This window comes from Condylura cristata, unplaced genomic scaffold (genome assembly GCF_000260355.1).
Source record: "Condylura cristata isolate star-nosed mole 26May11 unplaced genomic scaffold, ConCri1.0 scaffold00023, whole genome shotgun sequence".
NCBI lineage: Eukaryota > Metazoa > Chordata > Mammalia > Eulipotyphla > Talpidae > Condylura > Condylura cristata.
In genome coordinates, this window is record NW_004567124.1 from 26,724,835 (window position 1) to 26,751,112 (window position 26,278).

The 26,278-nt window shown below is 39.2% G+C and overlaps 1 protein-coding gene across 2 annotated transcripts in view; it reads right to left on the reverse strand.

Annotated features, from left to right (window-relative positions):
* The window catches only part of EIF2AK4 (eukaryotic translation initiation factor 2 alpha kinase 4), a 95,597-nt gene that overhangs the window by 51,184 nt on the left and 18,135 nt on the right, over positions 1–26,278 (reverse strand). Inside the window, exons 3-11 of one of the 2 annotated variants that reach the window (XM_004687926.2) lie at positions 25,083–25,185; positions 21,359–21,511; positions 19,267–19,347; positions 17,421–17,569; positions 12,336–12,451; positions 9,096–9,253; positions 7,204–7,739; positions 1,827–1,933; positions 812–969 (exon numbers count right to left, since the gene is read on the reverse strand). In XM_004687926.2, the coding sequence (XP_004687983.1) occupies positions 812–969; positions 1,827–1,933; positions 7,204–7,739; positions 9,096–9,253; positions 12,336–12,451; positions 17,421–17,569; positions 19,267–19,347; positions 21,359–21,511; positions 25,083–25,185 (1,561 nt within the window). Of the gene's footprint in view, positions 1–811; positions 970–1,826; positions 1,934–7,203; positions 7,740–9,095; positions 9,254–12,335; positions 12,452–16,124; positions 16,162–17,420; positions 17,570–19,266; positions 19,348–21,358; positions 21,512–25,082; positions 25,186–26,278 lie in introns of those variants that run through there. The other variant, XM_012728659.1, reaches the window with a different exon arrangement.

A 26,278-nucleotide genomic window follows, 5' to 3' on the forward strand; every position in this document is an offset into this window, starting at 1 on the left:
ATTCAATCCTTTTTCTAGTGTGAAAGGCTTTCCACAATAATGCAGTAATACTTCCTCATCATATTCTCAGAATCCTAAACAAATTAGGCCTGACTGATGGTGGGGCCAGTTGTGTATAAGATGTCATATATGTTAAGTATACTTAAAAATACAGTATTAATCTGGGTCTCTTAAATCCAAACAAACTACTTAGATTATATAAGAACAACTGACATCTTTTCTCAAAGGGTAGATAACAATAAATGGAGACCACAGGGATTACAACTGAGATGGAAAAACACACAAAATGATGTAAAAATAAACTTATATTTAAAAAAAAAACAATAAATGGGCTGGAATGAAGATGGGAAGACATAACAACAGCACAACTTGATAACTTATCACTAATTTTCCATCTCCGTAAAATAAAAACCATCAAGACCATCTAGGGCCATTTCCCAATTTGAGTTCCACCTTGCAGCCCTTTTACCTCAGAAACCCTAAAAGCAAATGGAAGAAAAATAGGACAATTTTCTAAACCAAAGTACACAAAAATGTTCTTCATGTAGAGGTCTTGACTCCACTTGAAGTGCTCTTAAAATCATGTGGTTTCAGCTAATGCACTACATCAAGCAAGGGATTAGAGGTGACCTGTTCTGAAGCTGTACAGTATAACTTTAAATAAAGCTTTTAACCCCATGAAGGTGAAGATGATCACAATTTCAAAAGATCATGTTCACTTCCCTCCCTACTGTCCAAGTAGAAACCCTAAGTCCATGGAAAAGAAATAGAGAGGAGTTTTAACTGGACCAGGGAGAGCCCTGCATTGTACCTTGATGACGGCTCCAAATGCTCCCTTGCCAAGAAGCTGTAATTCTTCAAACTCAATGAAATATCGGGAAAATTGTCTCTGGGTCTCGCTGAAGAATGCAGCACTGGGTAGCTGGTTGCTAGGAATAACAGTCTCAACATAATCCTGTCCTCCAGAATCTGAGATAAAACAAAGGGTAAGAAGTATATGAGGCCTTAGAAATACAGGAAGAGCTACAATATCCAACAACAATGCAAGCATGGGAAGGGACACTAACCAGTAAGAAAAATCACCTTGAACCTTTAATACTTTTCTTTACCTTGCCCTGCAAGTTGAAATATACAATTTACCCAGATTTACAGGTGGGGTTATTGAGACAGAAAGAAATGATAATATAATAGAGACAGAACTCAAACCTAGGCCTTCTGATCTATCAACCTCTACCAAAGTTCTTTAACCTTCTACCTGAGTAGCAGCGGGGAAAGCTGGTTACTTGACAGTAATGTTGATATGACAAGGAGGATTAGTAAATACTAAAAGAGGTTATACCAGTGACACTCCATCAGTAGAGAATGAAAAAACCAGGAGGGTTGCAGAAAGGGTTCTATGTACTACACACACTGAAATGGGCTTGTATACAGCTCAGTATAAAACACATAGATGATCCATGTAGTTTGTTCCAATTTTGATTTAAGTATACTTCCAACATAATGTATGTCAAACAAGGTATCAAAAAAGTATGGTAGGCCCTCCCTAGTGGCGCAGCGGGTTAAAGCACTGCATTGAGAAGCTAAAGCCACTTCCACATGAGTTCGATTCCCGCCTGCCCCGGAGGTGACCACATGGCGTGGCAGACCTCTCCTGACCCGCCCACTGCTCCCCTCAGCAGTGTACTTCATAGATCTGCCTGTTCTGCTCCCCTCTCTGTCTCTGGTGAAGCCTCTCACCGCCCCTGAGCCTCTGGCCTGTACCCCAGTTCTGTATGTACAAATAAATAAATCTTTAAAAAAAAAAAAAAGTATGGTAATAGACTTACCTTCAGGACTTTGTTCCACTAAAGGCATTTTAGGCTGAGGATTTATAAAGCTATGTTTCAACAGCTGCTGAGGACTCCATCTTTCCTTGTCATCCAAGCAAACACACCTCAGTGAGAGGGGAGAAGGAATCTCAGCAACACACAAAATAAATGCTAAACTAGTTAATCCAGGGCTTTTAACTATGGGTTTACTTTTTTTTTTTTTAAAGATACACATTAGAGAATTTGTATTACTTATAAGCAAGATGTACTCTTCAGTGAATTTAACTTAATAAACACCACTGCCAGATGTATATGCTAAAGACTAGGCTGGGCATAAATTACAACAACAAAAATACAATCTTTGGAAATAGAAAAACTTATACTCATGGGACAATCTTTTAAAAGTTGAAGAAGACCAAGCCAGCCATGACCATACTACACTAAGTCTCTCCGCAGACCAGTCACCAATTAAGCTTTCCAGAGGAAAATCAACCAGCAGATAAAGGGCGAGGGTGACAAACTAGGTGCATCATATGCTGTAGATTCATCACAGATTGAAGTAAACTAGTAACCTTTTAAAAGTGATCACACCCATTCTTTTAATTCTCATCCTTGAATCTATTAACTTAATGTTGTAACAACTTTTTTTTTTAATTACACCATACGTTTCACCCAGGTTCTGAAGGTGGGATCCCTGACCAGCAGCATCAATTATCATTTGGGAATTTATTAGAACTAGAAATTTTATTCTCCCCAGTCCCAGTAAATCAGCAACTCTTGGGGTCTGGCAAACTTCTAGGTGATTTTAATCCATGATAAAAGTTCAAGATGAGTCTTCTGCCCACCTATAACTATTCAGGTTCCTCTCTTTTTCTTTTTTGTATTTTTTGCATCATTTTTCATTTTGTGCAATGTGTGCTTTCTCAACCTGGTTATAGTCCCCATAAAATTCCCACCACGGGCCCTCCATGGTGGCGCAGCAGGTTAAAGCACAGCACTGAGAAGCTAAAGCCACTTCCTCATGAGTTAAATTCCCGCCTGCCCCCAAGGTGACCACATAGCGTGGCAGACCTCTCCTGACCCGCCCGCTGCTCCCTTCCGCAGTGTACTTCGTCCATCTGCCTGTTCTGTTCCCCACTCTGTCTCTGGTGAAGCCTCTCACCGCCCCTGAGTCTCTGGCCTGTACACCAGTTCTATATGCACAAATAAATAAATCTTTAAAAAAAAAAATTCCCACCATGAATTCACCCATGTACCGTCACCATAGTCCCTTGTGCTCCTCCCACCCATTTTGATCCTACTCCCTTCTCCCTGCCTGCAGAATGTCTTTGATTCTTTCTTTTTTTAATAAATCTATCCAAAAAGAAAAGTCTTAAAATCATAAGTAACATTGTTTGGCAGCACTTAAACCTAATTGTAAATAATGTATTTGAAAGAATCAATGATCACAGTGAATTCTGGACTTAAAATCTATACCCATGTAGTAGTGAAAACAGCTATCAGAGAGTAACATTTTATTTTTTATGTCAGCACTAAAAAGTAAAGCATTCCTCTGGTGGGAATGCAAGCTAGTACAACCACTATGGAAAACTGTTTGGAAGTTCCTCAAACTGCTTAACATGGAGCTTCTCTAAGACCCAGCAATCCCACTCCTAGGTATCTACCCAAAAGACACAAAACACTGATTGAAAAAGATACCTGCATCCCCATGTTTATTGCTGCTTTATTTACATTGGAAAAACATGGAAGCAGCCTAAAGGCCCAAAAGTAGATGACTGGATTAAAAAGATGTGGTACTGGCCCTCCCTGGTGGCGCAGCGGGTTAAAGCACTGCACTGAGAATCTAAAGCCGCTTCCACATGAGTTCGATTCCCGCCTGCCCCGGAGGTGACCACATGGCGAGGCAGACCTCTCCTGACCCGCCCGCTGCTCCCCTCAGCAGTGTACTTCGTCGATCTGCCTGTTCTGCTCCCTGCTCTGTCTCTGGTGAATCCTCTCACCCTCCGCATCTCTGGCCTGTACCCCAGTTCTGTACGAATAAATAAATCTTTAAAAAAAAAAAAAGATGTGGTACATATACACAAGGAATATTACTCAGCAACCAAAAAAAAGAAACACATGTCTTTTGCAGCAACTTGGATGGAGCTGGAAAAGATCATGCTTAGTGAGATAAGCAGAAAGAGAAAGAAAAATACTGGATGGTTTCGCTCATAGCAGGAGTATAATGGACCAGGCAAGAAAATAATAAAAATAATGAACAGCCATATACCAGAGACATTTTGTGGGAGTGGAGTGGGGAACGGGATCAAAACCTGGGGGAAGAGAGGTGGGGGGAGGGAAGTGTACGGGACTATGGTGATGGCACACGGGTGACTTGGTGATGGGAAACCCGCGGGAATTACAATTGAAATGAAAAAAAAAATGTACAAAACGATGTAAAAATAAACTAATTTCATACCTTGAACGATTTTTGTTAAGATTTGCCCCAAAATTTAAATGAATTTTTATCACATCAATAAAACATGAATATCTTCTCCTTCAAATATTAGAGATAGTAATCGCATTTTTGATAGCCACTTAAACAAAAGATACAATTGTATGGATACTTACTTTTCACAAATGACATTTTATACATGCATTTTTCAATCTGCTTTTTTGATTTGACCAAAAAGACTCACTCAAATCTACCATGGGGACTGTGTGGGGGGTAGAGGGCATTTTCTTTACATCAACAGGTAATTCAACACTGACTGGGTATTCTAGAAATCAGCTCAGTTCTGACACTACCTGGACACAGCATCAGACCTCCCCCTCCCCTGGTTAGGGTTCAACCGTATAAGACTGTCCCCAGCCCTCACTTCTGACACCAATCTCAGGTCCAGGTTGTCATCTGAGCTTCAGGCTCACTAACTATAGATCAGAGGTTTCAACAATCTCCTCCTTGGTTGGATCAGCTTGCAAGAGCAGCTCACAGGGTCAAAGGAATATTTTACTCACTAGGTTACTAGTTGATTATGAGAAGCTACAACTCAGGAACAGCAAGATGGAAAAGATGTGCAGGGAAAGTGTGTGGGGACTTCATGCCCCCAGTACCTCATTGTGCTCACCTACTGGGGAAGTTTCTGAACCAAGTCCCCTTGGGTATTGTGATTGACTAAACCACTGGCCACTGGTGATAATCCAACCTCCAGCTCCTGTGCCCATGCTAGATGTCAAGGGGTGGGACTAAAAGTACCAAGCCTCCAATCCATCACAAGGTTGGTTCTCCTGGCAACAGGCCCCCACCCTTAGGTGGGATCCAGCATGAGACATCTTTGCTATTAAAAGACATGAGACATCTTTGCTATTGCTACTCTCAGCCTCTAGAAAATGCTAGGAGTTTTAAGATCTTCTTGTCAAAAACGTGTTGATCTCAAGTTCAAAGCCAACATTGATTGTAGAGCTATTTTTTGTACAAACAGAACTAGGTGGGTTTTAAAGGAGTAAGTCCTTTTGTTATTAAAGATGAAAGAGGTTCTGTATGTATTCCCAACATTTTAAAATACTTCTTATTGTTAACTTTTACTGGAATACTGGACCAATGATGATGGGCTGAAGGCTGAAGGCAACATTTTGAAAAATGAAATAAGTCTGTCAGCGACTCTATCATTATATTTCTTCCAATATTATTTTAATCAACTTTATCATTAGGGTGCATCTAAATACTCTTTTTTTTAAAACCACCTTTACCCTCACCCCCTAAATAAATACTTTTACAAGTTTACTACACTTAAGAGAAATCATAAAATATTTCTTCATAGTCATTTGATGATAATATAGTATTGATATAATATCACTTTAATGAGAAAACAGAATAGAGAACCAAAGTTGGTCCTCTCAACCATTTTATGTTATCCTGTCTACCTACATATATATATATATATATATATATATATATATATATATATATATATATATATATATGTAGATATATATATATATATCTTTTAAAGATTTTATCTATTTATGCATACAGAACTGGGGTATAGGCCAGAGGTGCAGGGGTGGTAAGAGAATTCATCAGAGTGGGGATCAGAACAGGCCGACTGACAAGTACACTGCTGAGGGGAGCAGCGGGCAGGCCAGGAGAGGTTTGCCATGCCATGTGAATCACCTCCGGGGCGGGGATCGAATTCATGCTTAAGTGGCTTTAGCTTCTTAGTGCTGTGCTTTAACCCACTGCGCCAACAGGGAGGCCCTGTCTACCTATATTTTATGGTACACACAAATGACCTTATTTAAATATAAGGCAGCCACTTTTATTGCTGTAATGGGTAAGATTATAAGTGACAGGAAATAACAATTGGATCAGGTTAAATGGCAGCTGCAATAGATAGGAACAGGAAAAGAAATGTGATGGGAGAAAGAAAAAAAATGTAGGGAGGGGCTATAATGAATAAAAGTGAATGGTTGAGAAAAAGAAACTAGGAAAGAAACAAGTGTTAGAAAGGGAAGAAACAAGTACAGGTCAACTTCTGCCAGAAATCTGGGCCAAGGAGGTATCAAAAAACACAGACCGGCATCTTTTTTCCCATTTAACTGAGAAACTGAGAGAACCCAGGTCTGGTTGAAAAGAGAACAAAAGGATGGGCTAAACTAGACTACACCGAATCAAAGGGAGTGACAAAGACTTCAGGCCCAAGAAAAGCTCTTGGAAAGGCTGCTCTCCAAACAGATACAGCTTGGTTGCGTAACTGAATGTGAACCTTTCATTTACAGGTATCAAAATTTCTCTGGATGAGCTCGAGCATTGGTGGTACAGTGGTGAGCATAGCTACCTTCCAAAAGTTCTCTGAATAAAGCAAGGAAGTCATCGGCATTCTGCAACTTGGCAGAATGAGACACTGAGAAGAATGTTTACTAATGGACAAAGGGCAAAATTGAACTCCGAAAGCCGTTTTCTAAGTAAGAGGCCTTGTCTCTGACATGCTGGTCTTTAGGAATCTACAGCAAAGATGGTCAGTGAGGTTTTACCATTGGGAAGACCTAGGTCCCCTTATTTTTTGAATACCAAGCAGTCCCTCAAAAGTAAGAAAATCCATTATTTATTTATGTTTTAGATTTAAAAAGTTTATCAGAAAAAGAAAGAAACAGTGGTACCTGCATAGTAATAGGTGAGCAGGAGAGCTACTGAAATCTACTATGAAGTCCTTGTGAATTCAGGAGAATGTGGGAGTTAAGTGGATAATAAACATAAACAAGAAAATAGGACATAGGTGGCTGGGAAAGGACTGGGAGAAAAAAGAATTAACTAAGCCTGTGCCTCACTATTTCAGCATAGTGTTTTGATGGCCAGTAAATCAAACACAATCAGAAGTATAGGCATACAATGATAAAGAATCTCAATGACACTCACTTCTTTAGAAAATCTTGAAAGTCAGCTGGTAAGTCACTAGGGATGACCACAGGATACTCTCCACATTCTTGTCCTTGGCTGAGGGAAAGCAGCAGAAGGCCAAGACGCCAAACGTCTCCTTTCTTCCCCGTTTTATAAGGTAAGGCGCTGTCACTAAACCGAACTCTGGTTTGCTCAAATACATCCTCCCGGCAAATGTCTGCCAGGCGCTTAGAAATGCTGTAGTCAGTAATCCTGATGGTGCCTTCTGCGTCCACCAAGACATTCGATGAGCTCAGAACTTTGTGCACCACAGAATTGCTGTGCAAGTAATCCAGGCCTGATAAGAGCTGAACTGCATACCTTCGCAGCTGATGCACAGGGATGGGGCCTGTGTGGCTCAGGTGTGCAGCTAGAGAGACCCCATTAATGTGCTCCACTAAAATGTCCACCACAATGGAGTTGTCTCGCTCTTTGAGATTCATTGCAAGGTAGCGTACTATGTTTGGATGGCTCAATTTAACTAATGAGCTGAACTCCGTTTCTGCTCCTTGAATCTGATAAGGAAAAAGAAACAGTAACATCTGGGTGATCATCATTAACTGGTGCTTCATTTAAGTGAAATATATAGAAAATATAGTTTAAAAGGAGAGAAGGAATATGCCTTGAACTGAATCCCTCCCTGAGTCATATGGCCAATGTAATAGTTCATAAAGATGAAAGTATTTTGTTAATTCTCAGTATCTTTTAAAAGATTTATTATTTATGCATACAAGAACTGGGGTGCAGGCCAGAGGTGCAGAGGGTAAGAGGATTCACCAGAGACAGAGTGGGGAGCAAAACAGGCAGATCTATTGAAATACACGGCTGAGGGGAGCAGTGGGCAGGACAGGAGAGACGTCTGCTGCACCATGTGGGTCATCTCCCTCTCTGGGGATCAAACTTGTTCTATACTAGCTGCAGACAGCTTCATAGTGCTGCGCTTTAACCTGCTGCAACACCAGGGGTAGCCCTAATTCTCAATATCTTTGAGCAGTATGAACAAATACTAGTGAACAAATACTATAAAATCAGTGGCCAGCTTTTAAAAGCAATTTCTTTTGCAATATGGCCACCAGAGAAAAAGAACTTTAATTTTTTTAAAAAAGATTTACTTATTTATGCATAAAAGAACTGGGATATAGGCTAGAGGTACAGGCTTGGGGTTGAGAGACAGAGGGAAGAGCAGCATACACTGCTGAGGGGAGCAGTGGCCGCTGCAATGATAACGTTATAGCACTGAAACTTAACCCCAATGCTACCAGGGATGCCCAAACACTTTAATTTAAATATATATATATAAACATTTAAAACAACATATAAAACAACTATAAACATTTACTGGTAAAATGTTAATAATGTTACTAATACCAAAGTAGAAATCCTACAAATGATCTATATGGTCACCAGTCAAAGACAGCTGCTGTGATTTCAGTTTATTTACTTCCAGTTTCTCTTTCAACTCTAAGTACATACATTTCTAGATATAATATTTTGTTTTGTACACTGTTTTGTAATGTCTGGTATATTTTTCATGGAGGTGTAAAAAGGGAATGTCTGCATTTATTCAACATTTTGCAGTATTACACATTCTTAAGGGTTTAAGGATTAGTGTTTAAGTAATACGGATTAACAATTATGAAGTACTGTTTAATCTTAGATTGTGAGATTAGCTATTAATATCTTAATAAAGGCTGATAAAAGCCTAGCAAAGAAGGGTTGGCCTGCCAAGTCCTTCTGGTTAAACAGCTCTCTCAACATTATTCTGAATCATATTCAATTGCAGAATCAATCAATTGCAGAGCTATTCTGTTGTCATCTCTGAAAGCTCAAGATTAGGTCTTTTGTTCAGCAGGGTCATCTCAAATGCTTACCTGCCTTTTGCACTTGTCAATCTTCTCTTTTTCTTGGCAGGTAAGGAAAAGACCTATACTTTTCTGCCAGTGGAGAACCCACTCATACAACAAGACAAAGCCACCAGTGGCTGTTTCCAAAGCGTTGTAAACTAATTTTCCAAGCTGTTCATCACTGCCTGCACATTAAAAGAAAACGTAATTAAATCTTACTGGTACATTTTCTGTGGAAGTAAAGAAAAAGGGTATAAAAATTAATTTGTTCAATAGTGGGTACCACGTGCTACCTATGAAAAATAGCATTTTAGGTAACACTTGTTATTTTATAACCAACTTTTAACATTTAATAATATACTTGGAGCCCCAAAATAGTACTTCTTTTAAAAGGACAGGAATCAATAAGGAGATCTTTAATGTTAAATCAATGTTTTCTTCTACTGACTATTATTCACACTGCTGCTACAGCTAAGTGGCAATGAATGTGACAAATGGAATTTGGAAACAGGAATACTCCCTCAAGACTATTCCATAGTGTAGATAAGAGTGCATGATTAAAACAAGTTTTAGTAACAGGAAAATTCAAATGCATCAATGAGCATCTAAATATACAATTTTTGAATTCTCAGTAAATATCAACCAGGCAATGGTTTGGAGGACATGAACCAAAAACAACAGATTAAATTTAAAACTAGATACACATATTTATTCAGTGATGGGTATATGATCTCTACTTATACCTGAAAAGTTAATTTCTGTATCACCAAAATTTTTGTTATAAAAATAAAATCTGTATTTTGATTAAATCAGATCACAGAAAGTGATCTCTAGTATAGAGATACACATATAAAAATAGACTCTAAATAGAAAATTAACAAAATATTGGAAATGGAGGATAATATCAACCACAAATCCTTATTTTGTTGTATCCCCTTTTTAGTCAGGTCATAGTATATGCAATTGGGTTTCTGACCTTTAACATCACTGACATTTTTGAACAGGAAATTGTTGAAAGGATTGTCTTAGGTGCTGTGAATATGCTTAGTAGCATCCTTGGCCTCTAGCCACTAGATGCCAGTGGTCCCCCCACCCTAACCTTAGCCCTCAAAAGTGTCTCCAGGCTTCACCAAACATCTCCAGGAGTACAAAATTGCCCCAGCTGAGTATATAGAGTATTATTTTTCTCTTAGTATGCAAGTTATAGCTTTCCATGATGCTGCATTGTCTTCATAATGAAAAAAAAAATTAAATAATGGTAATTATTTTTTCCACTTAAAAAACTGACAGGAAGTAGCCTGGGTATATAAGACAAAGTGGTCTCAGCAGAAACACTCTGGAGAATGCTGGCTCACCAAGACTTTTTATTTGACAAGCAGTTTTTACTTCACAGAAATGCAGGCATTTAAGAAATTTTAATTAAAATGACTTATAATAGTAATCATAAGTAACTCCTAATAGTCTTGCCTAAGGGGAAAAACCCTAGTGTTTGAAAATTTGTCAACCAAATGAAGCAATCTGTGGAATGTGGGCTCCAAGTCGAGACGCTGGAGACATAATTTTACATGCTTATGGGATGGAGTGTGATATTATTTACATAAAGTCTAATTAGATTTATGTGTGCAATGTGTGCAATACTTAGCTCTCCAATTGGGAACTGTGGGTATTTCACAGCTGCTGGCTAGGGCTTTGTGTGTGTGTGTGTGTGTTTATTATTGTTGCTGTTATTATATTATAACTACTCTTTTCTTGTTGCTTGTGTGTGATGGGGATAATGAAAGGAACAAAAGAACATACTACAATGAGAAGAAAAATGTGTTACCAAAAGAACTACTAAATGCTAACAATGATTCTTTTAAGGTCTCTGCAATGCTTTATCCATAACCATAATGAAGTTCTCAGTTCTCTCTAGTTTTAATAGTCTTACTTTGAAAAATGTTAGTTGATTTTTTAAAATCATTAAAAATAGGACTTATTTAAAACATTAGAACTCTGTGAGAAAAGAAAATAAATAATTTACTTGGTTTTATAAAAATCTTCCAAACTGTAAATGAGTCTCCTAATGAGGGTATTCATTAAGGCGAATCTTTCTAATGAGTACCAGCGAGAATAAGAGACCTAGTTAAGGTAAAAAGCGATTGTATTAATTTGCCTTCCGATTTCCCCAGCTTATTAAAAGTAGTGAGTTTGATGTTGCCAATTCATGAGTCTGAAGTGCCCCTGAGTCAAGAACAGTCTCAAGCCCAAAGCCAGTCTTTTCTACCCAAATGGTTGCTTTGTCTGAATATAGCAGACCCTGTATGTGCAGGGTCCTTTACGTTCCTGGCTGCTTTCAGAGTCAAGGTTAAGAGTCCAATTCACAGACTACTCAGCTATTTGCTTTCTTCTCCTTCCAGCTGCTGCTGGCTTCTTGGTAGCTCCCTTGCTTTTCTGTATCTCCTTAAAGAGGAAGGAGAAAAGGCACGGAAAAAATGAACTCAATTCGGATAGTTTGGTTTGTTCACTCTCTACTCATGGGATGCAAATGAAACTTAATTGTCAAGTTTGGTATATCAACTGATCTCCACAGGAACTAATGGTTATATCTGTAGGGCTGATAAAAGACATACATTTAGGGCAAAGAAAGCAGATACTGAAAGCCTGATGTTAGCATAAATTATTCAAATCCAGAATTGATGAAGTAGCTTACTTTAAATAGCCATCAGTAGACAAAACTGCTAACATAAGGCATATAGGAAATAAACGGCTTCCCTAGTCAGATACAACAGTGTCAAGTAAGATAATGGTAAGCAAATGGACCTCAACTTGGTCATTAAAGATCATAGGTGAGCTTCACTTTCTGTGGGCATGTAGTTAAAAGCAAGTCTTTTGTTAAAAAAAAATCACAAGTACAGGAACTCATTTGGTACACATAACTTAGCAGCAGTAGATATATCTGATGCAAAATTCTACTGATTCAGTTTCTTTCAGACATTTGGCTTCCAAAAGCTTGACTAATTATGACACATTTTAAAATATCTCCTTGCTAGCTGCAGATTTCCAAACACACAGATTTTTCTTTCCATTTCAGACACAGGGAAACCTATGTGACTTCTCCTTGTGGCCCCTGGAATGCGAGAGTTAAAATGACTGAATAGGTGTTAAGGGTATTCCTAGTGTAGATGACACAGCACTTGGTGTAGATGACACAGCACTTATTCTCACCCATTCTTGCATATTACCTTTTGTTGTTAGATTAATTCAAATGAATTTAGCTAGTTTACTCACCAATACATTTCCCTTTGTGCACCATGAGCTGATCAGGACTACCCACAGAGAAATACAGGACTTCACAAGAGCCAGGAGAATCTTCACTACTACATATAGAATACTGACGTTCTCTCCTTAAAAAATAAATTTGGACAATAATTTTTTTCTTTAACTCAAGGTTAACACAGGAAAACTCTCTTCCCTACGTTTTCTCCTATTTACTAGTCCATTCACAGTGCATTGCTACTGGGAGCTGGGCTGAACGTGCTGATGGAAGGTTGTTGCATTCCTCCACTTCCCACTGAGGTCTTTTCATCAACTCTCCAAACCCCTCACTCCAGATCTGTGCTGTCCAATAAGGTAGCTACTCGTGACATTAGCTACTTAAATTTAAACTGAGCTAACCAGTCAGTTCTTCAACTGCGGTAGCTTCATTTATGTACTCAACAGCCACGGTGGCTAGTAACTACTGTATGGGATAGCACTGACACAGGGCATTTCCATGGCACTGAATTTCAGGGGTTGGGGTCAATTCCTCAGCACATGCATCTCAAATCAGGGGTTTGGAGTACTATTGATTCAGTTCTGGAGTACCAACCACTAAATGCTCATTCATTCTCTTATTTGTCTTTCATAGAAACTCTCTGCTGTTACCCGAGGACCTCTTCAAAAACACTCAAAAGCCCAATCCCCTTGTCTCCTTCCTTTTTCCTACCATTTCTCCTAGCAGGGAGCTAAGTTATACAAATGAATAAAGCAGGGGAGGGAGATGCAGAGAAGAGGAAAAGGAGAGAGTACTTGGTAGTCAGGGCTGGACAATTCTAAGAAATGCTCTGATGAGGTAGCACATGGATAGATCGCTGGAGAGCAGCCCTCTCACTCTAAGCATGACCTTGACTCCTACACTTTCACTGCGAAGATGAGGCAGTGGGCAGTGAGGCCCACACTGCCTATTGCTCCATCTATAAAGTTACTTGGCGTCGTACCATGCTTTGCTTACATCCCAGACTCTGACAGACAGCTCCCTGTCCTATTTCCATTCCCTACAATCTCCTTGAGGGTGCTGCTCCAACAGTCTTTTGTATCCAATCTGTCTCTCTTATTGGTTTCTTTCCTCAGCTTGTGTGGCAAACTTGACAGGACCTCAACTGTACCTGTCTGTCCTGGCTGATGTTGTGCATGGATCAGCACACTCCCCAGTAAGGCCAACAAACAAGTCAGCAGAGCACAGTGCACTCTGTCCTGCAATCAGCTGTAGCCCACTACCTTGTTTTTAGCAGAAACGGCAAGAAGCCATCAGGCCCTGTACAAACATGCACCCCATCCCTGCGTTGGGTACACTTCCTGTTTTTCTCCAAGTACAAGGCATGTCAGACCCTATAAATACTCATGCGTCGTTCTAATAAACAGACTCCAGACTCTATAGACTCCTGTTTCACCTTCTTGCGGCTCTGAGTCTCCTACATTCAGGCAAACGTAGTGGTCAGCGCGCCTCTCGGTGGGATAGCAGCAAGAAGCCTGGAACCCCTCCCATCTCCACACTTCACATCCTCACTCCTGTGCCCTCACCCCCTTTTGTGCATTCTAAGATTTCTCCACTTTCTGTCTCTACCTCTGCTCCTTCTACTTATTCCTCCTGCCACTGCAATGTGAAAAAAAAAAAAAACCCGTCAATTCCCTCCTACCTACTCTGATTTTTCCCTCTGGTTTTATTATTGGGTCGGAGGCATAGCCAACCATTCTGTCTTACTGGTCAAAAACGATTGCATCTTCCCAAGTTCCTAGATCTTCTGCATCTAATTCATTCCCAAGACCAGCCTTTCCTCCTGTTTCCTTTGCACTCTTTAGGTTCTTACCAACTTTCTCATGGATACATGCAACCATCCATTATTAACTGATCTCTCAACCTCCAATCCTACATATAATAATCCCTTTCCACAAACCACCCTCAAACAATGCTGACAAGAAATATTATGATACATATCGCTCATATCATACATGTGTCCCAATATTCTAAACACCCTGCAAATCTCAGTCTGTTCACCTGTCCTTCTCCTCACTCTGTCTGGTGAATCCTCTCAACCCCTCACTGTACTCCAGTTCTTGAATACATAAATAAATATTTAAAAAAAAAGAAAGTAGTAATAGCTAATTAAGTCTCAGTCATCTCTTTAGAGTGTGTAAATATTTGGCTTTAAGGTATTTGGAATTCAATCACTGCATCACTGACTATGAAGTACTAACATGAAACTGTTAAGTGTTCCAGTAAGAAAACATTATCAGGGGCCCCCCTTTCCCCCCCTCCCCCACCTCCTTGACCTACCCCTCCCCTGCAATCGCCAGTTCTAGCCATTGTCCTACGTGATGAGCTCGGAGCATGATAAGCCCAGGCCATTTTTGGGCCTTGTGCACCAGTTGTTTTTCATGCAGACCCAGAATCCCACCAGTCTAAAGCCATTCTCCTTAAGAATTAGTACTAAATTAGGACTAAAGAGTCAATCCCACAAGCACCTAATCTAAATTGGTCTTTCAGCACAGCCTATCTTAATTCTTACAGAGCACAAGCCATTATCTGACATTTTCTTATTTGATTGTGGACTATCTTCTCCATGAAACTGGAGTCGTTCTTGCTCACTGAATCCTCACGACTCAAAACAGTGTCTGGAATTTAGTAAACATCTATGTTGAATGAGTAAATGGTTCTAGATTTTATTGCTTTTAGTCAAAGCCAGTTCAAACACTGCCTTACAGTAAGTCAGTATTGTAAGGCAGTGTTTGAACTGGCTGTGACTAAAAGCAATAAAATCTATAAACTAACTCTACTAAATGTATCCACAAATGGGGGAGAATACAGTGGACTATGGTGGAGAACTATGGGTACTCGGTAGTGGGAAGGCTATGGTGACTATACATGGAGGGAAAATCTTATACTGTCAAAACACTAGCAAAGATGTAAAATCATGACACTTCAATAATGGTAACAAAAAAATGTATCCATTGAGAGAATAAAATGGAAGATTGTGCTCATTTCTTTTGATTTTCCAACCCGTAAAGGCTAGTAAGTAGCAAGTAAGAAAAAGAATATCAAGTGTATATGAGGCCCAATTGAGTGGGCCTCTCTGGTGGTCTAGGGGTTAAATCTCAGTGCTACAACCATGAAGGCCCACCACAATGGCCTGAGCTCGATCTTCGCCAGGGAGCTGACCCACAGGGCACAGCAAACTGCTCCTGCCTTGCCCACTGCTCCCGTTAGCAGTGTATTTCAGTGGCTCTGCCTATTCTGTTCCCCATTTTGTCTCTGGTGAATCCTCTCACCCCCTATACCTCTGGCCTGCAACCTAGCTCTTATATGCATAAATAAATTTTTTTTTAAAAGAGTATATCATGAAATACTTCAGAGTATCCAGGACTTTTCACATCTTAACCAAAGATGCATGTGAGCAACACTTTAACAGAGTCCTTTGGAAGGCAGTAACCAACATAGTACCAGAGTTCCAGGCAGGTATGTGCAACAACCTTTGCAAACAATAGATGAAAACTATTTCTTTCATATTCCTTCTTGGACATTCATGGAATGTTGTTCTATCAGATATACTTCTGACACTCACAGGGCACAATGTCACTCCAACACTACACAAAAAGTTGTTCCACTAAGTTAAAGGGAGGGAAAATTTCCTATCCTTCCTTGAATAAACTTGCTAATGATCTTTGCTCTCAACAGTAAGACTAATCTTGGACCCACTGATTTTAGCCACAAAAACGGAAATGGTTAAACTTAAAATTTTTTCTATACACCCAAAGACTTACTCATAGCACTGACTGACTTCTGCTATTTCCAGCATAATTGGAATGCATCATGCATTTCCTAGTGGAATTACTCTTGACAACTTCACACTGTCTCCTATTAGAAATCGAGAGGTTACCTTCACATAACTTTTCTTACAGGATCATTGTAACTGCTCTGTTCTATTATTAGCTATTGATGTTAATCTCTTACTATGCTTAATTTATAAGTTAAACTTTTTCATAGGTATGTATGTATGTATAGAAAAAAAACATTACTCATGAGTTTGGTACTATCTTCTGTTTAGGCATCCACTTGGGGTCTTGGAACCAGCCCTTGAGGATAAGGGGGGGAACTACTGTCATCTAGATTAGTATGAGTTACAGCCCTAAAATAGATCTGTTACTAGAAATAGTATTTAAAAAACATGTTGTGTACCTTAACATAGGTGGTTACATGTTAGTATCAACATGATTACTGATATTTTAAAAAAGCAAATGGTTAGGAAGGAACTGTAAAGGTCCCTTCCTATAAATAAGACTATCACATAAAAGTTCATATATGCTTTAGTTTGGTACTTAAAAACTTTCTTTTCATAAAACATGTTGGTTTACAGTGCTCACTAGATTCTCATAAGAAATAGTTTAAACACATAATCAAGCTGAACCATGATGTCTACACCCCTTAATCACTTACCTACTCATACTTAACTTTGCACTAACATTCCCTGCTGGTTTACAGGGGTTCACAGCCTAACAGGTGGGGGAACTATCATATTTTTGTGGAAAAAGACAGATGAGAAGAGGTGGTATCTTTCATGTGACCTCTGGTCAGGGAATGACCCAGGAGCCTATCTGCCAGGACAGAGTTCAGTGACCTCAGCAACAATAGGGAGGGGAGCTCCGGCAGCAAACTGGGGCTCCTGGAAAGGTCTTTTACTCCTTTATCCATTCCCCACATCCATGGTGGGACCTAAAGACTTCTAGACTGACATATATAACGTGAAATTTGAGTGAATGATAACTCAAGTGGAAGAAATTTTTCGAAAATAGGTTGTTGAAAGTCAGTCCAGCTACACTGCAGGCAAGATCATGACGTTATAAAGGAGGGTGAGTTATAAAACTGTTTCCATGAAAGCTATTGGAAAGTAGTAAACAAAAACCGTTTTACAGTATAAGGTATATAGACTTTTGAAAAGGTTATCAGAACCATTACCTGAAGAATGCATCAAGTTTCACTACAAGTATTTCCCTCCCAGTTTCCCTGCTACAGTTATTTTAACCTTTCATCTTCTCAGATCAGAAATCTCAGGCACTTACCTGGATCTTCCTGAGGAGTTAGTCCGATGTTTACCATTTCCTACGAAGTCAGAAGAGCCTCCATGCAGGATGGCAGTTGCTTTGTGTCCTCCAAAGTCTTTCCTTGAAGTTTGATCTTGGTTTGTAAAGCCAGCAATTTCCAAACGTTCCTGGAAAAAAAGAAATGTAAAACCAACTTTAAATGTGAGTTATAAACAAAAGGTCATCATAGTACATAATTGTAAGTTCACTCTAGAGTACAAATTTTACTAAAGCTGAATGCTTGCAAGTCTAATAAAGAGAAAATCAACTTTCAAAAATTTAACATCCAAAGATATTCTGGTTCAAGCACTTAAGGACAGGTTATTGTTCCAAATTTTATAAATGAAATGCTTAGAATATTGGAAGATGTGTGAAAAGCTGGGGAAAAGAGCAATAGGAGATGAACAGAAGGCATTCAAAGAGAGCAGAGGCTGACGGAGGTGGATCAGCTAGGAGACAGGAGACCTGGAAACAGGAACATTATCTTCCAGTGGTACATGGCTTTGTACTTTCACAGAGGGCAGTACATTTATCAGTGGGAATGATTACATGAGCCAGAAAGGGAGGCGTTAGCAGCCCCATTTTAGGAGATGAGGAAAATGAGTCACAGAAATTGTCACCTGTCAAGGTGACAGAGCTAGGCAGTGAAAATCTAAGCACTGAGATGGGTGCTGCTCGCAGCTATATCTGAAGTCCTCCCACTATACTTCATAGCTTTCCTTACGTTAAATGACATGAGTCTGAAGCAGAGAAAGAATGAAATTTTCTCTGGATTTTCCCAAACATGTGTAACAGGGATTTTTTTTTTAGATTTAATTTATGATATTATAATGTAACTGATTTTTAAAAAGATTTATTTATTTATGCACACAGAACTAGGGTACAGGCCAGAGGTGCAGGGGTGGTGAAAGGCGTCACCAGAGACAGAGTGGGGAGCAGAACAGGCAGAGTGATGAAGTACACTGCTGAGGGGAGCAGCGGGCGGGTCAGGAGAGGTCTGCTGTGCCATGTGGATCACCTCTGGGGTGGGGGACTGAACTCAAAATGAAGTGGCTGCCATAGCTTGCAATGCTGTGTCCCAACCCACTGTGCCACCAGGGAGGGTCCTATAACTGATTTTTTTAATTGAACTTAGGGAAAATATAGGAAAAGGGCTTCATTCTTTTTCACCTCTGTTTTTTAAACCTACTCTTCTGAATTCTCCAACCAGTGAATGTCACTGTTGGTAGATCCACACGGTTTGCATTCATTCTTTAGTGTGAACAAACAGTTTTATGTAAACTATTTTAGTAGAATACACTAGTTTATTTCTCACGGCAAGATGGTGACAGAGTGAAGACACTGAAATCATTACCTCCAAACGCTCATAGGATTTTAAGATTAAAAACGGACAGTATTAGGTACTACAAGTCTCAACCCAAATGAGAACACCCTGGACTCACTAGAAGGAAGGTAACTGAGGGAAACTCAATGACTGGGGAGCCCCGATCGGGGAGCTCTGATCACAGAGTGCCAGGGCGCCCAGATGCCAGGCAGAGGGAGACTTATGGAGCCTTTTTGCCACATCCCTGCGACAGCCCTGGAGATAAACTGAGACACTCAGCAAGGGAGAGGAAGCCAAATTATGGGAAAAGACTACAGCTTGAATCAGGGAGAGACCAGGCGCCCAGACTCTAGGATACGCCACAGATGTATTGCTGTTCTTTGCCCCAGTAGCCCCGATAAAGCCCTGGATATATACTGAGACAACCTAGCTGAGTGGATCCCAAGCTGCGAGAGGGTGGGAAAAAAAAAAGAATACACTAGTTTAGAATTGATCGAGTACCTGCTTAGCCATTTCTTTCCTTTTTTTCTCTTCTTTTATTTCTTCTTTCCTCCTCTGAATCTCATGAAGGATTTCACGTTGCTGCAAAAAGTCACACCATCATCAACTGTCAATCTTAGAAAATCCACACAACATATAAATTCTGAAATCACATAAATCTTTTGAGTTTCAATAATCGAAGCCCTCCTTTCCTAAGAGTCCTGAACATAAAAAACTTAATTCAGGCTGTAGTTGTTTTAATTTTATTAGAACTTTTCTATACTAGGCGCTCCCATTTCAATAGGTTTCTAAACTATGTGGTGAGAGACATTCACTCCTAATTCTTCATACTCCTATGTGGAGGCAACAGGTTGGCTTCTCCAGTGTCCCCACACCTGGCTTGTTCCTCCTCTTTGAAATCTGCTTGTCTGCAGAGAAGGGACACTTGTGCCTGCTCTTCTCCACAGTGCGGGCCCTACTAGCTCGAGGTGGACTGAGCTGTCCTCGGTGCCTGTACTTGGCTGGTGAGAGAAGCTATTGCCTCCACACAGCACTGATCTTCAGCTGCATTATTCAACTGGCTGTCTCTGCATTTTGATCTCCAGCCCCTTGACTCAGGTAGCCATTGCTCAAATAGATTTCAATATAGGTAAGGAAAAATACTGTTTTATAAGAGCCCTCTTTTAAAATTCATTAATTATCAAAAGGTCATAAATATCAAAAACCATTAAGTCTCATAAAAAATGTGACAGTAATAGTATAAAAAAATACCCCAAATGTATAGCAGCAGTACATCAAAACAAAGTTTTAGCTAAATATTCATGATCTTCTGATAAAAATGTGCCTTTCTAAAGTTAATGGAAATAAGGAACTTCAAACTCTAAAGGACAACTAATCAAGAGATTAGTAGTAACAAAACAAATGATATCACAAGGAGACAATGCTAATATAAGCACAGATAAAGAAAATGAAGCAGGGGAAAAAAGAAACAGGAGCAAGAACCTAAGAAAAGCAGGGGTGGGGGGAACCCTAGAAATAACTGTAATAGAAAAAAAAAAGAAAACTAAAAAGATAAAAATAAATAAATAAACATTCCTGTCTAGGAAATCTGAACAATGTCAAGATGTCAAGTGTTCCTAAATGAATATATATGTTTAGTGTAATTTCATTCAAACCCAGAGGGCTCATTTTTCTTGTTTTGATTTTGAGAAAGCAATCCTATAGATCTAAAAGAATAAGTGGTTAAGAATGAGAGAAAAAAATCAAAGAATTATGGAAGATGAAGAGATGGGATGGGGAAGCATAGCTTAACTTTTCAAATATTATAAAAATATATATACACATAAAGTCTGTTGATGGATAAATAATCCATCAACAGAATTTAGTCTATATAAAGAGTTAAAATACTTTATAGGAAGTATAAATCACTTAAGAGTGATTATTTAATAAATGTGTTAGGAAAATGGAAAAAAATAAACTATACCTTTGTTTCATAACTCACACCAAAAAAAGTGCTAGATAAGTTGATGAAAAGACCAAATGAAGAAAGAGAAAAAGACTATAAGTTACAGGCATTCAGATGTGTAGACTGTCTTTAGAAAATGATTTTAAAAATAACACAGAGGAATTTTCCTAATGCAAACAGATAAAAGATAAAACACAAATGTTAGTGAACAAAAAATAGTTCAATCTCTGGTTTTTGTTACTCATGGGACAATGAGACACTTAGCTCTAAAATGCAGGAATTCATGCACAGCTGAAAATGCAGAAAGACCACAAGAAGCTTGATTAAGCTTCATTCTTCTTTCCTTTTTTTTAAAGACCTGTACTAAGGGTCTCAGTGACAGCCTTGATGTTTGTTGGGAGGGAACAGCTCACAGCATTTCTCAGTCTCTCTTAGGGCCACATTTCTGGGGTCAAATGCTGAGCATACTTAAAGGGAAGTATGTAGATCTGAAATTTAAATAATGTTATAAACCACTATTACCTCAATAAAATATACGAAATAAATTTCACATGCATTACTAAAAACAAGGTTTTTTAAGTGTATAGAGTCACAACAGCTTGCAGTTCTCCTGCACTGGCTGCAGGTGGCGACAAGGGGGGGTCTCACCTCCTGCTCCTCCTTCTGCTTGGCTTCCAGCAACCTCCGCTGCTCCTCCTGAGCCCGCCTTTCCAGCATCTCTTCATGAAAAGACTTGGGAGGGGGCTTGTTATGCTCGCTGAGAAATGACTGCACGTGGTTAGCCAGTTCAAATATCATCACCTAAACATGTAGATGAAAATCAACCACACATGGCCACCTAGTGGGAAGACATGACCCAAAGGAGAGGCTACAGGAAAACATCCAGGCAATGAGTGCTCCACTTACAATGGTGATACCTCATTTTGATAAGACACATTCTGAATTAGGCATATGAAACAATCACAGCAGGGAAAGGCTTTTACTTATCTTGTTGTTGCTTATAAGGACAAATCACTATCTAGATTTAAAAAAACAACAACTTTTCTTTTGCAGTCCTAATTCAATTTATTGGCATTTTCTGCATAATGCAGCCAATAAACTATTTTTCCTACAAATAAATCTGATAAAATATTTAAGATTGCATAAAAGGAAAAACTACCTTCCCAAATTAAAAAAAAATGTCTACATAATAATAGTAGAGAAGAGAATAATCAATGCTAATATCAGAGCTTTTACCTGTCCACACAGCATACTGAAAATATTCCACTGGAGTACAAAGGCAAATACCTAAAAGTCTCATTATCTCCCTGCTAGTAATGGGCCAGTTGGAGGCTGGTCAATACTTAGAAAACCTTTCCTTTTCACTTAAAGAAGCATTCTCAGACCGTTGTCGAAAGAAAGAAAGAAAAAAAAAAGCTCCACTTCCTGTGTAACACAGGAAGCCACTCGCTGCCTTCCCTAGGAGTCCACATTACAATGGGGTGGTAAGTCAATAGAATGAGGCTTTTCTGTATTCCCACACTGACAGACTCTCCCAACCTCAAACAGGTCAAATGTGCCAGGCTCCTTCTGCAAGCGAGGATAATCACACTGAAATCTCTTCTTCCTCAGTTACAACGAAGCAGCTTAATAATTCCTCATTCAATCATATGTTCAGCACAGTTTCTATAGAAACTTCACAGAATGGCAAACGATGACAGAAGCTGCTGCACACCAGCAAATAAAATCAGGTCCCTGATGTTCAGGGAGTAAATGCAAAGAAGCCACAGCCATTGTTGGCAGTAATTAATGTATTTAAATAAAACCATACCTGAGGCTGTGATGTTCCTTAGATACACTTTAATTTATAGTTGAGAAACTAACTTAGAGTTTAAGAGCTAAGTTCCTCTAAGAAAAGTTCTTTTAAGAAAAGCTGGGAGAACAAGCCTTCTGTACCAAATTTCTATACATATATCTATACCAAAGATGCCTACAAGTGTGGAATTTTTTTCTTTTGCTGGCCTATTTAATTTACTAGCACTTTCTATATAAATAAATCTGACATCCATATGGTTCACTGTCTTCTTTCCTTCAGGCCTCTGTTCAAATGTCACCTCAATCAGAGGCCTTTCGTGACCTCATTTACAACATCATTGACTCTCACAGTTCAGCGCTTATCAGCCAGGGTACTCCAGACAAACAGAACCAATAGGATGTGTAGGGACACACAGAGAGATTTATCCTAAGGAGTTGGCTCACAGAATTACAGAGGCTGGCATGTTCAAATCTGTAGGATAGGTTGTCAGGATACAGACCAAGAGAAGGGACGTTGTTGCAGTTCAAGTCCAAAGACCACCCCCTGGCAAACCCTCTTCTTCCAGGGAGGCTGATCTTTTTCTACTCAAGTTCTCAAATGATGAGATGACAGTAATTTATTTAACTCAAGTCTACTGACAAACATTAATCTCATTTTAAAAATACCTTGAATGAAACACCTAGAAAAATATTTGGTGAAATAGTTGGGTAGCATGGCTTTGCCAAGTTGACATATAAGATCAACCATTACAACATCTATTGAACAGCTAAAATAAAAAAGTGACAACATCAAATACTGGCAAGGCTGTAGAGAAACTGGACCACTCAGATAATGCAGATGGAATGTAAAATGGTATAGCTCTGTAAAAGTTTATCAAGATCTTAAAATACTAACCATTAAACTGCCATACACTCACAATGGCACTCCTGGGCATTTATTCTGGAGAAATGAAAACAACATTCACACAAAAACCGGTATATTATATATACAGCAGCTTTGTTTTTAAACAAACTGGAATCTATCCAAATGTCTTTCACCTGATGAACTGATAAAACAGTGGTACATCTAAGCCATGGAATGCTGCTTAGCAATGAAAAATAGAATCTACTATTATATAAAATAATTTGGATGACTCTCCAGAGAATTATATTAAGTGAAATAATAAGCTTTCTTATATAATATCCTTGAATTGATAAAATTACAGAAATGGAGAACAGACTAGTGATTGCCAGATGTCAACGGGGTGTTAATAAAAGGACAACATGAGGCATCCTCATAGTGATGGAACCATTTTGTATCTTTACATTATTAGTGGCAATGTCTTGGTTTTGACTGGTGCATAAGGAATCTCTCTGTATTGTTTCCTATAATTGTAGGTGAATCTGCAGTTATTTAAAAAAGGCAAAAACAAGCAAATATAAACAACTGAGACTATATCAAATGAAAAAGCATCTTCATAGCAATGGAAATCATCAATAAAATGAAAAAGCAATCTCCTAGATGGGAGAATATATTTGAAAATTATATAAGGGGTTAATATCTAAAAGTTAATAAAGAACTCGTGCAACTTAACAGAGTGAGGAGGAGATAGGGTGTGAGGAAAATAACCACACCTGATTAAAAAAGGATTTGAATAGTCTTCTCCAAAGACATACAGATGACCAATAGGTCCATGGAAACATGCACATCATTAGTCATCAGGGAAATGCAAATCAAAAGCACCACTAGCTGTTACCTCACACCTGTTAGAATGACAATCATCAAAAAGACATGAAATAACAAATGTTGGTGAGGATGTGGAGAAAAGAGAATCCTGTACACTGTAGGGGGTTCAAATTGGTGCAATCACCACAGATAACAATCGTTTCTTCAAAAGCTTAAAAATAGAACTACACATACTCCAGCAACTCCACTTCTGGGAGTATATTCAGAGAAAACAAAATCATAAACTTGGAAAGATACATGCACACCCATGTTTACTGCAGCATTATTTATAAGACATGGAAACAACCAATGTTCTGGGAACATGTAGCAATACTCTACCCTAAGAAATTGTCTAGTCTTCTCTCCTGACAAAGTTCTGCCATCTAAGGGACACCCTTAAGTAGACCCTGATGTGTACAAAGGTTTAAGAATCAGTACTGAACTGATTGTGAAAGGTGAGGCATAGCAGGTATATTGAAGCAGAGTATGTGGATAATTATTGAGAAGGAAAACAATTAGGTCTTCTGATATGGATTTGTCAGAAATCACTTATCTGCACACATTTTCCACATCAAGTTTCAAGCCAAGATAAGGTAATGATACTCAGGCCTAAAGGGTACAAAAGGTATAGCCAGGTTCACAAAGACTACTTCCAAAAAAAATGCTTAAACATTAACATACCATCTATATAGATCTAAAATTTGGCATTTATAAATAAACATACACAAAGAACAACGTTATCCTTTGTAGATATCAGTAAAAGATAAAACTTCAAGTTCAATGAAAAAACCTTTAGGACAAAAGGCAGAAAGCAAACACTGGAGAAGGTGATGAGACTTTTACCCTCCTAATTCCAGCTTAAACAAACCTTACCTCTCCACAATGTTTTTTGGCCACTTCTTCTAGACGAGATTTTAACAAATTAACACTTTCATTTGATAGACCTTTGGCATTCTTCAACTCTATTTCCGGGACTCTGGAGGAAAAAAAAAAAAAAAAGGAGTTACTACAGAAAGATAGCTGTTTGTATTAATACTTGATAAATTCCAAGCACTGGGTCTGGGAACTCCTTGAAGGTTCACCTCTGAGTTTCTGTATATTTTTTAAAGCTGTATTTTTATGCATACAGAACTGGGGTACAGGCTACAGGAGCAGGGGTGGAGAGAGGATTCACCAGAGACAGAGTGGGGAGCAGACAGGCAGATCCACAAAGTACACTGCTGTGGGGAGTAACGAGCTAGATAGGAGACGCCTGCTGCGCCATGTGGGTCACCTCCAGGGTGGAGGATCAAACTCACACCCAATTGGCCCAGCCAGCTTCACAGTGCTGCACTTTAACCCACTGCAACAAAGAAAAGATTTCAACTATACCCCAGTCCCTCTGCTGACACAGTGCTGGACCTGAAGTCACCTGCAGCCTGTGTGGGAGAAATGGGCTGGTGAGGGGTCTTCGTGAGCTGTCAGGCACCCATCCCCCCCAGGCGAGTGGACTTACTTAGGCTCAATCACAGTATTTCCTCAACATTTCTATCTCTGATTTCAACTTTACAATTGAAGTGAAAATTTCCCAATATCAACCACTATTTATCACCTTAAAAAAAAAATCACTCTAATGCTGTGTGACTCTAGCCTAGTCACTTGGTCACGTATTTCCTTTTATGAAAATGCTGAGCCTGGCTTGCAGCCCAGTATCAGTTAACCCAGCTGACAGCGCTCCCACACTAGCCCAAGTGTTCTGTGGGTGTTCATGTGCTCCAGCATTAAGCAGGACAGCATCACCAGGCAAGACGGGACCAGAAAGCCATCTAGTATCTCCACAACACATTTGAGCCTCAGTCACTCATTCTGACTGTAGATTAGACGGAAATGCTTGCTCACTTCTATGTAGATTGCTTGTGCACACTGCAAATTCTGCCTATCTGAGGATGCCCAAGTCCAGAGTGTACAACGAAGAGTCAACACTTCTGACCCAAGGAAAGTATACCTCTAATGCCAGGGTTTCCTTTTATTCCCAGTCCACAAATACCCAATAACAACTTTCTGAGATTAGACAGGCTTTATTTAATTTT